The sequence below is a fragment of the Botryllus schlosseri genome, chromosome 2 (assembly GCF_051294905.1).
Source record: "Botryllus schlosseri isolate E-star chromosome 2, Bs_hap1, whole genome shotgun sequence".
Taxonomy (NCBI): domain Eukaryota; kingdom Metazoa; phylum Chordata; class Ascidiacea; order Stolidobranchia; family Styelidae; genus Botryllus; species Botryllus schlosseri.
The window spans coordinates 33,107,723-33,124,693 of NC_137237.1; the positions used below are offsets into that span (position 1 = coordinate 33,107,723).

General features: G+C 44.0%; 2 protein-coding genes across 3 annotated transcripts in view; one reads left to right on the plus strand and one right to left on the minus strand.

Annotated features, from left to right (window-relative positions):
* The window catches only part of LOC145434474 (lysosomal leucine aminopeptidase-like), a 229,069-nt gene that overhangs the window by 72,459 nt on the left and 139,639 nt on the right, over positions 1 to 16,971 (plus strand). The window lies entirely within an intron of this gene.
* The window catches only part of LOC145434473 (uncharacterized), a 30,098-nt gene continuing 16,950 nt past the window's right edge, over positions 3,824 to 16,971 (minus strand). Inside the window, exons 5-13 of the mRNA XM_080311832.1 lie at positions 14,763 to 15,020; positions 13,988 to 14,105; positions 13,124 to 13,275; positions 12,089 to 12,283; positions 11,576 to 11,728; positions 10,772 to 10,942; positions 9,774 to 10,052; positions 8,317 to 8,815; positions 3,824 to 6,852 (exon numbers count right to left, since the gene is read on the minus strand). Of these exons, the coding sequence (XP_080167958.1) occupies positions 6,298 to 6,852; positions 8,317 to 8,815; positions 9,774 to 10,052; positions 10,772 to 10,942; positions 11,576 to 11,728; positions 12,089 to 12,283; positions 13,124 to 13,275; positions 13,988 to 14,105; positions 14,763 to 15,020 (2,380 nt within the window). The 3' untranslated portion in view covers positions 3,824 to 6,297. The remainder of the gene's footprint in view (positions 6,853 to 8,316; positions 8,816 to 9,773; positions 10,053 to 10,771; positions 10,943 to 11,575; positions 11,729 to 12,088; positions 12,284 to 13,123; positions 13,276 to 13,987; positions 14,106 to 14,762; positions 15,021 to 16,971) is intronic.

Genomic DNA, 16,971 nt, shown 5'->3' on the forward strand with positions numbered 1-16,971 from the left:
GTGCTAACAACCGTCCGTCGCCAGGAGAGGTTCCGAGACCCGAACACACTCACGACTTCCCCGTTAAGCAATTATCGCCGAATCGGGGACGCTACAAACTTGGCGAGCACGCCAGGAGCTCTTCTTAAAGTGACGGTTCGGTTGGAACGACATGGACTGGAAGACTGCCATGACGGAGCAGTGGCGTAGGGATGTTCTACAGAAGCTGTCGGACAAGGTACAAGCGTGCATTAACGGATACAATGAAAGGATGCAGCGAGGGGACCAAGGGGCCGGAGTCACCGCTGGGATTGACCGTGTGCGCAACAGCCGGACAGGGCTTCTTTCGGCTAGAACGAGCATTTCAAAGCGGAAATCGGAAGGCAAGGATTCAGGCTTGCCTGAGAGGGAGACTAAGCAACAGAGCAGTGGCTGTCTTGACGACGCTGTGAGTGGGAGAGTAGACGCCCACTGGGATGGCACTGCTGCTGATGGACCTGCTTTGACGACTGGAGCGCTATTGGTCGCAGAAGGCAAGGAGTCAGGCTTGCCTTGGACTGAGCAACAGAGCAGTGGCTGTCTTAATGACGCTGTGAGTGGGAGAGTAGACACCCACAGGGATGACACTGCTGCTGATGGACCTGCTTTGACGACACATGCGCCATTGGACGCAGAAGGCAAGGAGTCAGGCTTGCCTTGGACTGAGCAACAGAGTAGTGACTGTCTTGATGACGCTGTGAGTGGGAGGGTAGACACCCACTGGGATGGCACTACTGCTGTTGGAGCTACTTGGACGATGCGTGAGCTATCGGCCGCGGAAAGCAAGGAGTCAGGCTTGCCTTTGACTGAGCAACAGGGTAGTGGCTGCTGTGACGAATGACGATGACGTGGGTGGGAGAGCGGACACCTACTGGGATGGCACTGCTGATGAGGTTCCGTCGACGACATGCGCGATACTGGTCGCGGAAGGCAAGGAGTCAAGCATGCCTGAGACAAAGCTGCCGTGTTCTGGCTGTCGTGACGACAAGGAAAGTAGGAAAACGGACACTTGCCGGGGTAACGCTGCTGCGGACGGGATTGATTCGACGGTACGGCCGGTTTTGGTCGTTGAGAGCAACGTTTCGTGTTTACCTGAGACCGAGCAGCAGGAGAATGATTGCCATAGTAATGCGGCTGCCGATGTTTTCTTCACTAAGCGTGAGAATGGTGTTGCGCTGAGTGCACGTGAGAGTTCAGATGCCCAGGGATGTTGGTGCGAGCTGCGGAAATCCTTCGTCCCATTCGCGACCAATGGGATTTTGACTGAGTGTCTGAGGCTGACCATTCGAGGAGCGAGACTGACCACGTCGAAGGAGCGAATCGGTGCAGTGACGTGAAGGAGTTGTGGAAATGGGACTGTGCGGGGATGACGAATTTGGAACGGACATAGTAGTTTAATCTTTTTTTTTTCGATTGAGTGGAACGAAGTGCTATACATTTGTATACTAGGCCTAATACTGTATGTGATTTGATGAGCTAGCGATCACAACTGTCATTTGTAGGGTTGGTTAGTTGAGTAGATTTTGTGTGATTGAGATTTTTTTGTAGGGAAAATCCAATCCAGAAAGGTGAGGGTAGTGTGAAAACCCTGGTATTCGATTTGTAACAGTCCAGTAATTACATTGTGTCGTCACGCTTGATTTGTTACACTCGCGCTTCCTTCGTAGTATCGCATGGAATGTTCGCTGAAGTTCTGCGGTTGGCACGTGGTTTTTTGGCTAGGGATGGAGCGGTAACGATCGTCTGTGTGTATTGTGTACTAGTGTACAGTACACTGGCGTATTTGGCTGTATTGAAGATTCGCCTTGGATTATGAAATTAAACTGATTTATATATGGTACAACGCTGGGCTCGTGTGCTGTGCTAACAACCGTCCGTCGCCAGGAGAGGTTCCGAGACCCGAACACACTCACGACTTCCCCGTTAAGCAATTATCGCCGAATCGGGGACGCTACACAGGCAACTTCGTCAATACGATTAAGGTCGGGGGAAACTAGGTTATGGGTGCAGGGGTACGCGTGGAAAGATTGTTGACACCCTGCTGGGACAGATGCTACAACCGCAATGGAACTGATACACACTTGACAATTTCTAGCTTCCATATCTTCTATCAGGGATATCTAGATATCCCTGCTTCTATGTTTAGAACACAAAATCTTTTGAGTAGCGATTTATCAGTTGCACATCCAGGCCCCCATGGGGCTTTGACAATAATACGGATGATCCGATGTTGTAGTTTTTGCAGTGGATCAATCGTATTCTTCCAGGCAGCACCCCAGCAAAGAATTCCGTATTGTAACTTTGATAGGAATAGAGTGCTGAGGAGTATCAACAGAACCCCAGCGGGCAGAGTGTAACTAAGGCGGCGAAACAGACCATATACCTTCGATAGTTGTGGTTTGAGTGATTGTATGTGACTCTTCCAAGACATGTCCGAATCCAGTAAAACAACAAGGTATTTGGCATTTCTAGCGTTGGAATTTGGTTGGCCAGCGATGTCAACGGTTACGTTATCGCAGGAGTTCACGACCAATAGTTGGGATTTCGCAGCGTTAATCCGAAGGCTATTATGGGACGTACAGTCGTCCACTCCTGCACTTTGGGCCAAACATGCAGATAATCCGAAAGACATACGCACTTAAAAAGTTTTAATATCCCTCTGGAAGACTAAATGCCTTTGCAAGGCTGGGGGACCGTCCGAGTGAGAGGTTATCTAGAAGCGTGTGAAAACATGTATTTGTATAATATTTTTAGCGCTATGTCACTTTTACATTCAACCATTTAGGCAACGGTTTATGGCAACTCTTTCGCCACACGATGCCGATTTTGGAACGAATGTTTAACCCGCACATTTTGAAAAATTATCATTTGAAAAATGACTGGACCAAGCAAATCTCTTTCGTATTATAAATTACGTCGCGGCGCAACTGTGAACATCTCACAGCTCACTGGTTGAAAACTACAGTTCTAGAGGACTCGCGCAACCACCACGAAGTCACATTTTCGTATCAGAATACGCTATTGTGAACAAGATAAAATCGCGCGGCTTCTGGTGCCACGGCCTTGCATCTCCGGTGATGAGCCATTTGGTCAAGGTGTCACCACAAAATTGTGCAATTTTTGAAGATATAGTCCGTTTTTATTGCAAGCCAAGCCAGGAACTACTTTCTGCTTTCCAAAAACCGGTGTGTAAAACACAGGGTTGCAACCAAGTCCAAAGTCAATCTCACTCAAGTCCGAATCATTGTGTTCACTGTTCAGTTCGGAGTTCAATCCGCTTTTTCAACTCTGCTTCTGGGATATAGAATGACTCACATTCATAATATTGTTACTTTCGTCAGTCCTAACAGTTTCTGGCCCTATTTTCCAAGTATCAGGACTGATAGACGAAATACCAATCATGTGGTGACTTTACTATTCATCAAAGTTACAATGAAATGCCTTTTTGGCCGTCCTAGTCTCGCGTCATGCACAATGACTCGAGTCGACTCATTTTACGCAATCGAAAAACGACTCGAGTCGAGTCATCAAAAATCGCGACTCGTTTCGTGTCCTGACAAACCTGGTAAACGTAATTAACCTTGGGTAAAAAACTCAGAAAAAGTACAAGAACCTCGTTACCGACCACTTCTGCTGTCTCTTTTGATGAAAGCTTGTGTCTACCACGGCATCATTTTACACGGATAACTCAAGCATCGCGGTCACCACTGAGAAAGAAACGTCTGTTATTATCGAATTCCCCTCCATATCCAGGCTAGGACCCCACTTCGTAAAATTGCCACAGTTTCAGCTCGGTACAAATGAATATTGCTCTGAAGAAGTAACTTTATTGGTAGTAAAGGTCAACCTAAGAGAACTAAAATGACTACTATATCCCTACTTACATAGATATATAAAAACACGGTGCAATTCTGCGCATGTCACACTAAATAAAGCGGCATAATTACGGTATTAGTACACTTTTCGGAAGCATAGCTCATGAACTGCATACACGTCAAACTTGCCAGTGTGTATATCTTGTCGCGTTACATGAAATCTACGTTGTTGGCGTCAAATGTCGGCTTACTCCTGTACATAGGTTGATGTCCTACATGGCGTGAGATTGAGAAAAATCCAGGTATCACGACTGATTTACTATCTGCTGAAACATGACCTCAACATTGGGATGTTTCGCAAAGCTTTTTACAAGGCAGGAAAATTATTAAAATAGGAGTAACGATACACAAATTATTATGAGCGATAACACACATCACAGTATCAATATGACCGCATAATGAAAGATATCGTCCTATCAACTCAACTAAGAAGAGCAAATGCTCTACTCTCTGTGGTAGGAAAGGGCGTTATGGCCGCGATACACTGACATAATGGCAGGACACGTTAAATGCGCAGAAAAATATTAATCACCGCAAACTCCGCGTAATTGCCACTTCAGCAACACAAGAAAAAGAGCATTCAAATAAATTACATTGGCTTCGCATGATATAGAACTCGGCGGATAGAAATAAACGTTGAGCTACATTCGTCTGGACATGCTGGATAATAACACAATCTCGCGAAGCACACCTTAATACAGTGACGGCCAAAAGAATCCTTACATTTGGAATCTTTTTGGCCTCTTTACTTGATAAATTACCCCTTTGGAAACACCAATATCTCCGGCTATACTAATCACACAATCTCCCTTCTTCAAGTCAAGTCACAATATTTTTCCTCCATTTGCATCTTTTTCGAATGAATGTTGCCGTACTACGCGACCGCACTATTCGCAAAGCCGTAAAGCAACAGCAGGCACACAGAGCAATGGCTTTGCTGCGAAGTGTTGCCTGACAGTAGCTTATGATATAACGACAATCGTTGTTGTGAAACAATGCTTTTGTCGGGAGCAGTGAGCTAAGATCTTTTGCAGATTTAACAGTTAAAGGTTTATTTTGCAGACCAAATGTAAAGATTGATTGCCGGCACTGTATTGACAGTGGCGGTGGCAGGCGGAGGACTTTTTCGATAAAATACACCGGCGTTTGACCCACAAAAAAGAGTATTCTCTAAGCTTCGGAAGCGGCCCCACCATTAAAATTTTTTGAAGATTTGAAGAAAATTCGCCACGTGATCGCCTTAAAATGAATTCCCGGCGACCAGGAAAGGGTATGCTGTAGGCCTACGCAGTCTGGATACACAAGATTTTTGAAGGCGAACACCTGCCATGTTCTTTTATAAGGGAGTTAGCAACATCTCAGCCCACAGACACCCTGGACTTCCAAGAAGAATTAAGCAAGTCAAAATCATGATAACAGCCAAATCGTAAGGCGTTTAACTGGCTTAATACGATCAGACAGGGTAGCAAGTCTCTGCATTCAATCTCTGAAAAACTAATGGCAGCCTATTCCCGATTTTTCGCTGTACGATCGGATATGGGCTACTGAAGACACAGTTCTTTTTACAATGTCATGACTCAGCCTAACCTACACTAACAGGCGTAAGCCAGCAAACGAGACCGAACAAAGTCGCCAGCACCGTTCCAGAAGCCATAGAGTGTAAATCAAACCACAGGAAGACAAGCTTGAAGATTACGGCCATTACGATTACAGCCGGCGTAGATACAACAAATTATGCATTGCACATTACGTCCCTCGAAATTTCGGCGTCTGGACTATGTCGCAGTAACTGTTGCGATAATAATGCATTTAACACGCGAGCGCCATCAGTGTAGGGTAAGTGCTATTATTTCATTCGCAAACTGGCATGTATACTTCGAGACGGCAATTCGGGCGCGTGTCTGCACAAATTTAACATGACGGAAGCCGACGGGCACCCTTAAATCCATTCAAGTACGCTAAACCCAGGATTTCACCGGATCAATCGAAAAGAAATCATTTCCGCAAACGTCGTGTCTTGAAATACTTGGAATTACTCGATTGTCAATAGCATAATGCTTTAGTTATACCGGGCAGACAATATATTCTATCATCACCACGGCAGTGTGCGTGATTGTCACTAAATCAAATGTCATTTATTACACCCCTAGTTGCAGCCCCGATGCCATATATGTAGTGCGTGACAAACTCAAGTGTTAGGCATTGAGATGATTTTTTGAGTATCGATCATTATGAAGACATAAGAGCGTGGATTACGTGGAAATGTGTGCCTATTATGCGATCACAAAGAAAATTAACAAGTGATACCATCACACTCCACCCTCAGCCTAGGACAGGTACTCTATTTTTCCCAACGGTACGTGCAGCGTTATAATCTACGGTAGATTTCGACCGCCGATACAGTTTAAATCGATTTATAAAGCGAGTTCTGCCTGTCGATTCGGTTCAAGTTGCTTTGAATGCATTTTTTAGAATTCTGCTCTCCGTTTTCGACGGCAAACGCCGAATTTTTGTCCGCGCCATTACTATTTACGATCACCTCTGTATCGGCTGAATTCGCCGACACGCAGTTCTCGATAACGACAGGCTGCACCCTGGACCCGGGCACCCTCTCGGACTGCGTCCTAGTCACGCCGCGCCTGTACCTGTCCTTGTTGAAAGACACGCTTTTTTTGATGGCCCGGCCGCCCGTGGCGAAGTACTGCTGGAACCGGTTGTACGGGGTGGGCGCGTCAAACGATCGCATTCGCGTCAATTTGTTTTCGTGTTCTGCGGGTTCCTCTTTTTTTGAGGCTTCCCGGTCCGGCTCCACGGCCTGGCCGCTTTCGATAGTCCGCGCCATTCTCTTCACCAGCCCTTTGCGCACTTTGCACGAGTGACGGGACCCGGGCTCCGCATCTTTTTCCGGGGACAAGCTGGAATCGCTCGGCCTCTTCTCGCCGATGAAAGTCAGGCCGACCTGCAAAACGGAATAAGCCATCAGTTTTCCAAATTGAGACAGCAATGCAATATGCAAAATTGGGTGCACTAACATTTAGGAGTACTTTATATAGGAGTACTCGAGCTGGCATAGACGCTGTCAGTAACAAAGTACTTCTACTTTTTCAGAGTACCGAAGTAAGATTTGCCTACTCACACTATTTACTTGAGTGGTTTGTTTTCAAACTACTTCCTTTTCTACTAAAGAGCTTCTTTGAGATACAGAAGTTCGAAATGCAATTCAGTCTCGTGTGTATCTATGGTGAAACGCTCCACCATGTATTGATAGTATCGATGGAAATAGTTGAGCAAAAGCGGTCACTCATGGTTTGTTTGAATGACATCTCTGTCGCAGCGAACAACACATACCTATTCGCACTAGGTATATGTTCTGGACTCGTTACCGAAGTAACCAAAACATGTACATCTTTACAAGGTTTTCTCGTCTTCTTGATTATAGACACCCTTGGTTCACCGACTCTGGTCCAGCTTTGTGGCGTAGTTGGTTACGCGTAGAAATTGTGAAACCAACGGGTCGTTGGTTTTGCATCCCATTGAGGTCGTGTTTTACAGTTTTAAAAAGTGATGCCAACATTTTTCGGAAAAACCAGCCGCTTAAAAATGACATACGGTTATCCTAAGGCAGGGGCGGGCAACTTCTTCAGTCGGCGGGTTGGATATAGGAAAATTAAGTACCTGGCGGGCCGGATTGCTGAATCGATACATTATTCGCCCATTTATCTACTTATACAAGAAATAAATTGTATTTAACGAATGTATTTTAACAAGAGCAATGTCACTTTAAAGCCATTTCTCGCCGATAACGACGAAGACGATGTGGATTTGAGAACAGCATTATCATAAATATGACGACACCATCTCTGCTTCTCTCTGATCAATCAACACACGGTGCAAACCTTAATTAAGATTTTGACAAGTTCGATAGGCCCGGTACCCCAAATTTACCAAGATATCAATTCATTAGGGTTGAGTAGGCGACGAGATAGCGTCGTTGTTCGGCTGTGTGGCCTATTTTATCTTGATATCGAGTTCATGCGGCCCGCGGCCTCTACGAAATTTGAAAAGTGGCCCGCGACCCGTTTTGAGTTGGCGACCCCTGGCATAAGCGGTGTCTTACAAAAGCCTAGAAGTGTGCCGTGCTACAAGTCGACGGTTACGGAATCAAAAATCGGAAATATTGGACTGGTGCAAATGACAATTGCAGTCGACAAACACCATGATTACCACAAACAACATTAGGGTTGCGTGCATCGTAAATGCCGATAATGCAAGTCTTCTCGCTTCGACGAACTTACGCGCAAGCTCCACTCTCGCACGCTGCGCACACACGTATGTAATAACATACAGTCACTAAAATTTGGGGGCGCGGCCACATTATCATGTATGTTGCCCGCCCCTGTCCTAAGGGAATCTCGAAACTCACTTCTCTTATAATTCTCAGTTGCTCCTCCGTTAATGGGCGGTATTCCTTTGGCTTTGCTTCGACTTTACTGTCAGGAAGTGGTATAATCACTACTTTGGCTTCAGAGGGCGCCGCACTCGGCTTCGAACTGTTGTTGTTCGAATTTGGATTCTCTGTACTCGCGCTTTGCGAGTTCGGGTCTGTGTTCTGTGACAAAGTCCTTTCCTTCACCACAATTTCTCTCAGATCCGACCCGGCCCGCGAATGGGTCCTACTCGAATACTTGGACTCAATGCTGCTGACGATATTTTTGACGGACGGCTGTTCCGATGCCGTGTCTGTGTCCAGGTCCTCCTTTTCGAAGACCTCGTCGATGGCTTCGGGCTGTTGGGCGGACCTGTCCCGGGGGTAAACGGTGCTTTTGCCGAAAATTCTCGGGACTCGAGACACGTCTGCGTTGTCTTCGCTTGATGTTATCGAAGAGGGACTCCACGAATATCGGTTTGTGATGACGCCGCAGCTAGATGAGGAAAGAAAGGTTATTTAATAGGGCCAAAACTACAATTTTTTCATTCATAATTTACTGCTGCAGAGACTTGGGAGTCACAAGCGGAGACTGAAGTTGAGATCGAAAATTATACGAAGGAACCGCCATTCTTACGCAGAAAAATACTATTTCCTGTTAATATTTTCATGCTACAGGACTTGGAGACACATGAAGTCACTGATATTAATACGTAAAGACGAGAATGAAGACTAAAGCTAAGATCTAAAATCCTACAAATGCTCAATTCTAAGACAAAAATACTATTTTATGTTTATAATTTCTTATTGTAAGGACAGGCAGATATGCCCGAACGGATTACGAATGGTGCGAAGTCAAAGCTTGAGTTATTTTATAAACTTCAACCCCGATTACAAATGATTATTTCCGAGGGCAGTTATATTTTTTATTTATAATACAATTTTTCTGCTTGTAACTTCCTATTGTCGGGACTGACAGGCACTTGGCAGAAATGCCTAGAGGAATAACGAATATGGCCAAATTAAATGTTCCCGTTCTTGCAAATTACACCACGTGTACAAATACTAATTTCAAATGGACAAAATACCAATTTTGTGATAATGAATTCATATTGCAGGCACTAACAGGCGGAGATGGCTTGAGGAATTACAAATTCCGTAAAAGTGAAAGTTTAAGTTTCGGTATGAGATACAATTGCTACAATTCCAACCGCAATTCTATTTTCAAGCTGAAAAACACTTATGTTTATCATTTCCTATTACAGGGACTGGGACACATGTGTACAAAACTATGAACACTGTAAAAGTGGAAGTTCAAGTTAAGCTGAGAAATTAGATTCTAGCACAAGCATTGATTCGAAGGGCAGGAAACGTTATTTTCCAACAGAAAAGTGCACTTTTCCGTTTGTAACACAGCAATTTAACAATTCAAACACAAATTCAGGCAATCTCACTCTGAATTGGCCACCACGCTCTCGTCGCTCCGCAGAATGTCGGAAATCCCGCCGATGTCCGTGTGACGCCTCTGGAGTTTACGCTTCTTCTTCCTGCCGAACGCGGTCCGAGGCGGTTCGCCCATCTTGTCCATGCCGCTCGATTTCAGGCCCCCCAGCCCCTGCGGTTCGGAGTGGGGCTCCGTGATGTCGTCGCCGTACAGGTCCAGGAAGATGTCGTCCTCTTCGCTGTACCTCAGATCGCCGGCAGTCCAAGATTTAGATCTACGATGACGATACCTACCGCCAACAGGTAAAGATTATTTCCCAACATACAAATTACAATACGAGGCGTATTTACAAACGAAAATGGTAGAGTAGATTTGGATCGAAGGTTTTTGTAGCCGCATTTTAGCCAAACCTAGGCACGATGGCAGCATAATATCTACAAAAAGGAAATAATAGTAATTTTTTCTGTTTGTAAGTAATGAGAGGGAGTGGATTCGCATCGCCATATTTATAGCTGAATCTTAGCCCGACACAGGCATGATACTAGCATATTCTTTATAAACAGAACTAATAGTCTTTTTTTTTCTGTTTATAAGTCGTGAGGGGATTTGGATCGCATTACGCCTAGCCAGATTTTAGCGGGATTCGGGCACCATAGCAGTGGATGGAGATCGAATAAACCATTATTCATTAAGGAAAAAAAGAGTATTTTCTCTGTTTATAAAAGATGTCCAATCGCCAAATTGTAGCAGGAAGCATGAAGGTGAAGGTACTAAGTTAGATGGAAATAAGCACCTTATTTAGAAACAGAAAATAGTAATTCTTCGGTTTATAAATGATACGCATCTTCATCTGTATCATGCTTTTATGACTAATAGCGTGAATCTGTTTGGATGGTGAAAATTTTTCAATTACTAGGAATTCTGTGCGAAATTTAAAAATTCACCAACACAAATACTACAAAATTTGTCAAATCTGCGTTTTCCAATCCGCACATGACGCTATCTCACCTTCGCGAGGCGGACGTGATGTCCAGCAGGCGTCTGTTGAAGTCGATGTTGCTCTCGCCCGCTAGCAAGGGCTGCGTCCCGCCAGACTTCTCGTCCTTGGTCATGCCGGATTGGTCGGATGACAAGTTGCTCTCAGACAACGAACGGAACAGGGCGTTGTGTCGTTGCGAGCTGAGATGGAAATGTGTAACTAAGCGGGAGGATGTCTCATACAATACGGCAATCGGCAAGCACTTTTAACGTTAACAGTATTCAAACACATCCGGAAAAGGAAAAAGAGACCAAAGTCACTTGTTCGCTATGACAATTAGAATCAATCCAGAAAGTTATTTCCGGGCAATAAACCTCAAAATGTACAACCTTAGATATTCAGAGGGGGCTACTCTCAAAGATGCCGGCTGCATCTTTGCGACTAACTCAAAATCACAAAATTCACTGCGAGTACATGCAATTTCGGACACGTACTCACACTACTATGATGCAGGGGCTATTTTGGCCAGTCACCACGGCAATTTTTCTAGTAAAAGTCACACAAACATATCGCCAAACAATTTCTACTTCACAAAATATAAAGTGTGAATAGTGCGAATAACTACGTGCTCTTCACTGCGACAGAGATGTCTTCTTTCAAACAAGGCATGAGTGGCCGCTTTTGCTCAAAAAATTCGATCGATACTATCAAAACATGGTGGAGCGCTTCACCATAAACACGCAGGGTGATAATTTTACGCAAAAACCCGCCTAAAATAACCTCCGTACCAAGGCCAGCCCTTCCTGATTCGGCATAGGGCCGGAATCCCCTACCTGGCTTTCAATATCCCTTCGTACTCCCGTAGTTGATCCATGAAACCCAAATTGGGCAGTATGATCGGGCGGCGTTCGCGCACAAATTCCAACGCTTTCTCCATCGAATACTGCAGTTCCTTCATGACGAACGCAGTCACCGTGGCTGACGATCTGGCGCAGAAGAAGTCCAGTCAAAGATAGAAAAACCAAGCGAAATTCACATGACGGAACACAATTTTGCAGAAGCAGCTAAAAAAATCCGACTTAAATCATGTTCAAAGTTAGATCGAGGTACATCGGAAGCATTAGCTTTGAGAACAACTGCTTCTGTTATTAGAATGCTTTTGCTCTGGAAGTTTTTTGGTGCTTGAATGTAGTGCAATTTTCACAGCATCAACTCCCCTTCCACTCGATTACCATCGGTGATCGACTCTGGGTTTGGCGTCAGATCAGGCCCGGATTCGGGTAATCACTTGAATTCATCGAGACACGTTCAGTACGCAGCCCACACACAGCCCACACAAAACCCACCTGCTAATACCCATCTTGCAATGCACCAGGCATTTGCCCCCTTGCCGCATGGCGCCTTTTATGAACTTGTACGTTTGGTTCCACCAAGGGAGCAGGTCGGATTGCGGTTCGTCGTAGAGGCGTACGTTTTTGTACGCGAAATTGCCTGGGAAGTAATTGTCCACTTCGACGGTGATGTTCAAGATGTGGGTGATCCTGGGAATGAAGAACGAGTATTGTAGGTAACAGAACCGAGTATGCCAACAGAAATTGGCAGTATAATTCAAGTAGCTGGACTAATTTGGTTAAGAGTCGGAGTAGCGATTGAAACATTCCCTGTCCTCTGTGTACAGTTCATGTTCTCGATTCCTCTTTTTTAACTTTAATTGAGGTGCTGGAATCGCACCTCATGCAGAAGAAAAACATTAATGATAATCATTGTGATCAAACTTCTCACCACTAGAAATTACATTGCGGTGACAGGTAATGTGTGCCGAATTGATTGAAATACGCTACTTGGGATGAGCGCAATACAACAAACTGCTGGATATTCAAAATGCGCAACTAAAACTAGAACTCCTCGCATTTCAAAACTCATAACTAAATCGAGATGTAACCTTTAAAAATCCACAACTAACCATAACCATATTCAATTACAAAGCGGCTAATTCACTTTTATTCATCGGAATCGGATCAAACTGGCTAAAATGGGAGGGGTCTTGACCCCAAACACCCAGCCCCTGGCTATGCCAGTGTTAGTAGCGATGACTCTGAGTTACCAATCAATGGCTGCGAGAACATCACATAACAGAAAAATGGTATCACACTGACGAGCATTTCCCAGTTTATTGGCAATTAATTTTTCAAATCCACAACTAGTACTACAACAGAACTGCTATAAAATCCAGTACCTAGTTGATAAACGCCAACAAACTAGATTGGCAGTTACTACAAGTTTGGAAGTGAGTGATTGAACATTGCACCAAATAATTCGGCCCATTCAATCAAGCTGGCACTGCGTGTCTTACATAAAAACACACTGCTACAAAACAATACCCTTGAATCTCGAGCTGTTCCGCGTCGGCCGCGTTCCAAGCCGAGCCCAGATAGAGGTAGTCCAAGATTTTCGACGACGCCTCCAACTGCTGCAGGATGACGACCATTTCGTCGTAGATGAACGACTTGAACTCGGTCAGGTCCAGGTCGGTCTGAAAACAAAATCAGGATGTTTGTCAAGGCCGAACAGGTCTTCCCTTGCAAGAAGCCAGATTTGGATTTACGCTTTCCGTAAGACAGGGCCAACGTTCGGACATAGGACTACGCAGAAAAATTTGAAGTACCCACCATTGAAAAATTTAACTTTGGTTTTTTCATAGCAAGCAAAACTTGTACCATGCGGGTATGCATAATGCGCATGGGGACATATTTTTAATTGACCAACCAGAGCATTATCACATACTGTAGATAGCATGCACTCTTGCTATGCATATGCACAGACAGATTGTGTGCGTGTATATCTTCAGTCTGTATATATGCCACAAAAACATGGACAAAAATATGCCGAGTGGTCAAGTTTTCCTTGCAATCGTATGAACTTCATATATTTGAACTAGCACTTGACTTTGTCCAGCCCAAGTATATGGCACAGATGGGTGGATTTAGCATTCCCAGACTCATATACTGTGCTAGATCTGAGATTAAAATCCATATTTCACTTCAAGACACTGTCATGTAGGAAGTAACGCAAATGACTCAAAATCAACAATTCAAAGAGCGTCATGAAAATTAAGTGGCCAAAATCCAAAATTAATTTTTTTTTGCATTCAGATCCAAGCTCTGTTGCTGTTAAAAGAACAGAAAAACAGTACAGACGGAAGAGCAATCTAAACCCGTGTAGAAAGACCCTCACAACATACTCACCGCCTTTTCTAGCTCTTCCCGAATGTCCCTGCACGTGCAATTGTCCAAATCCATCCGCATCATAACCTGCTTCAGGACTTCACGAATCTGCCTTTCGGTATTTTCGAGTTCTTTGTCCCTGAACAGCGACCATACCACGTTATTATAATATTTGCGGTGAGCAACAAAATTAAATCATAAATTAGCATTTCATGTGTCATATATGGCAATACTTGGAAGTTCAAACACTTTCGATTGAATAGGTATAATATTTGTGATGATAAATTCATAATTAAACAGATGATAAACAAATTCCTTCGAAAGATGCAGACCTGGTTGACGAATTGTAATCATTCAAGACACCAGAACAAACAAATGAAATAAATTGCGAAAATTATCGAGACGACAGATTTCGAATGGTCGAGAGAGGCTCGTTCACACTTTCTTTTGGGTGCCTTGGAGTCGACTTTTATCAAAATACGACAACCAAGCCTGTGCCTACAGAATCAGTTTGTGTACCATGTTAAAATAGGACATTGAACTTAAGCTTTCTCTTCGCGTCAAGTATTCGAAATTTCATGCTGGTGATGTCATACTTTGTGATACGATTGTTGATATACAATGTTCTTTGCAATTCTTTACTGGTTGCTGAAGATTACCGCTGACGAGTGTCAGACGAAAATATTCGGGTTCATTTCAATATGAATGTACTATCCAATTGTATAGTCAAAATATTCAGCCACAAAACCCACTTGAGGACTCCGGTTGTTAGCGAGCACCTCCGGTTTCAACTCACTTGATTGAATAATAATTCGGTCTCCGAGTCCACACGAAATCGTCATGCTCCCACTCGTTCAGAAAGATTCTAGACGACTGCACCCTGCTTTCGTAATAGCAGGTCCACGTCAGATATAGTCCGCCCGTGAAGTAATTGTGCCGTCGCGCAGTCGCGATACAGTGATGCACGGCCTGCAGCGCGGACCACATGGCTTGCACGGATATTGGCTTGAACATGCGCACTTCGTCTTTCTCCAGCGCCTTCATTTGGAAACCTCTGCAAAGATGATCGCGCTCAAATGACGAAGGATCGCATTTATTATTCTAATCTTGCACGTTGCAAAGGAGCGGAAAAACTACTTTTGAAAACTCACTCAAACACATGAAGTGCCAGGCTAGTATAAACACGGCTCGGTCTCGGAATAGCGACTGTTAGAACTGCACATTGTATAACAGCGGCCATCAGTAGAGCGACAATATTGCCAGGTACTTCATTTCCCCATTACAGAATTTTACTTCAGATCAAAATTAAAACGGGGTGAGGGATATGAAAGTCGGTGGAAAGTCGACACACTCAAATTTTTGGAATTCTCCACTGCCAAAGGCTCAAAGGAATCTATCTACATAGGAATTCAATTCAATTTATTGTTAAAAATTTCACCACTTCAATACAACACAAGAATGCGACACAATGAAAGATAGGAAGGTGTCGAAACAACATGGAGTAGGGCTAATCTGCGAAATCAGACAACCACCAGGCCTAGGAAGACAGTAATGAATTAAAAACACAGTAGCCTAATCACTTTAGCTGTAGGCAAGAATGTCCCTTGCAAGTTCAGACTTCGTCTTTAAGGCGCCGCGTCATTTTTCAAATAATGTGGCTCTAAAATTATACATTCTGGTAATACATTCGACCAAGTACATATAACTGATCTGAGTATATATCGCCGGGCTATACATACACCAACTTTTCAATATTGGGTGCAGTCAATTGGGGCAAAAGGTAGCCTGTCCTGTTTTCTTCGAGTGAGCAATAGAGTTTCGGCTTCTGGGACTTGAAACCCGCGGTTCCAGGCTAAGATAAAATCTACGGCAAACATGACGGCTGGCCCGGTCTATTTCAGTCTTCAACTACGGTCAGGTTTACAAGCTGCCAGTCCTACATTAAATCTCAGAATATTATATATTCTGTAGACGAACATTGATTGCTATCTCTTCAAGCATAAATTATTTCAAGCATATCAAAATAGCATCCTCATTCACAAATATCGCTTAGTTAGCCAGCGATTTGGTAGCGACGCAAGTCCAAGCAAGAAGAACATAACCTATCAGACCATGAGCTAAGTCAGACTGAAGAATTCGTTTTATCCCATGACCACCGACCACTATCAAGAGTGAGGAGGTATTTGCGGAATTTGAAGTTCTCCTCGTCCAATTAAAACACCATGAACCTAAATGTTTTTTCATGAAAAAACCCAAGATTTGCCGAATTTGGAAAAAAATACACACTAGAACAGAAGGTCAATTCAAAATGCACTAGACCTAGTGTAAAAACACTAGCAGTGGCCACACTGCGTATGTGTGACATCATAGAGATGGTACTGGGATACTTCTCTCAACCCTATTCAGCGAGTAGATTCAGTGACGATACGGTTTTCCTCGAAGAATAGATGTAGGCTAAACCAACATAAATATGATGACCAATAAAATATGTTACAACCAAACCAAATACGGAACCGATATGCTAAAAATACTCTGCAACGGATTATACATTGTCCAAAACACAGGTTTCGGCATGGTATGTCAATGTTTGCTAGTTGAGCCCAAGACACAGAACAAATATGAAAATGCTAAGTCAACACCAGTGCCAGTGCGAAGGAACAGAAAAACCTTTTTAAAATAACTTTCGGTTTTTGGCCGCATGAGCCTGCATGACACTGTGCAATTTCAAACGTCGTCGCAGCTCACTGGCCATTGAAAATTTGAACGAGTAACACTGTGCTACCTTACAATCGGTAAAAGGAGTAATCTAAGATCTCCAAGTTCTCATTCTTGAGTAGCTTTGATTTCAAAGTCTCTACGTGCTGGTATTCCAATCTAATTTACGACATTACTCGTAGTTCTGAACCGGTAGAATTTAGAGCATTACTTCTGCTTCTAAAGCAGGGGTCACCGAGGTCATATTTCGCGGGTCGCAATCAGGTTTGATATTTCGGAAGAACGCTTAG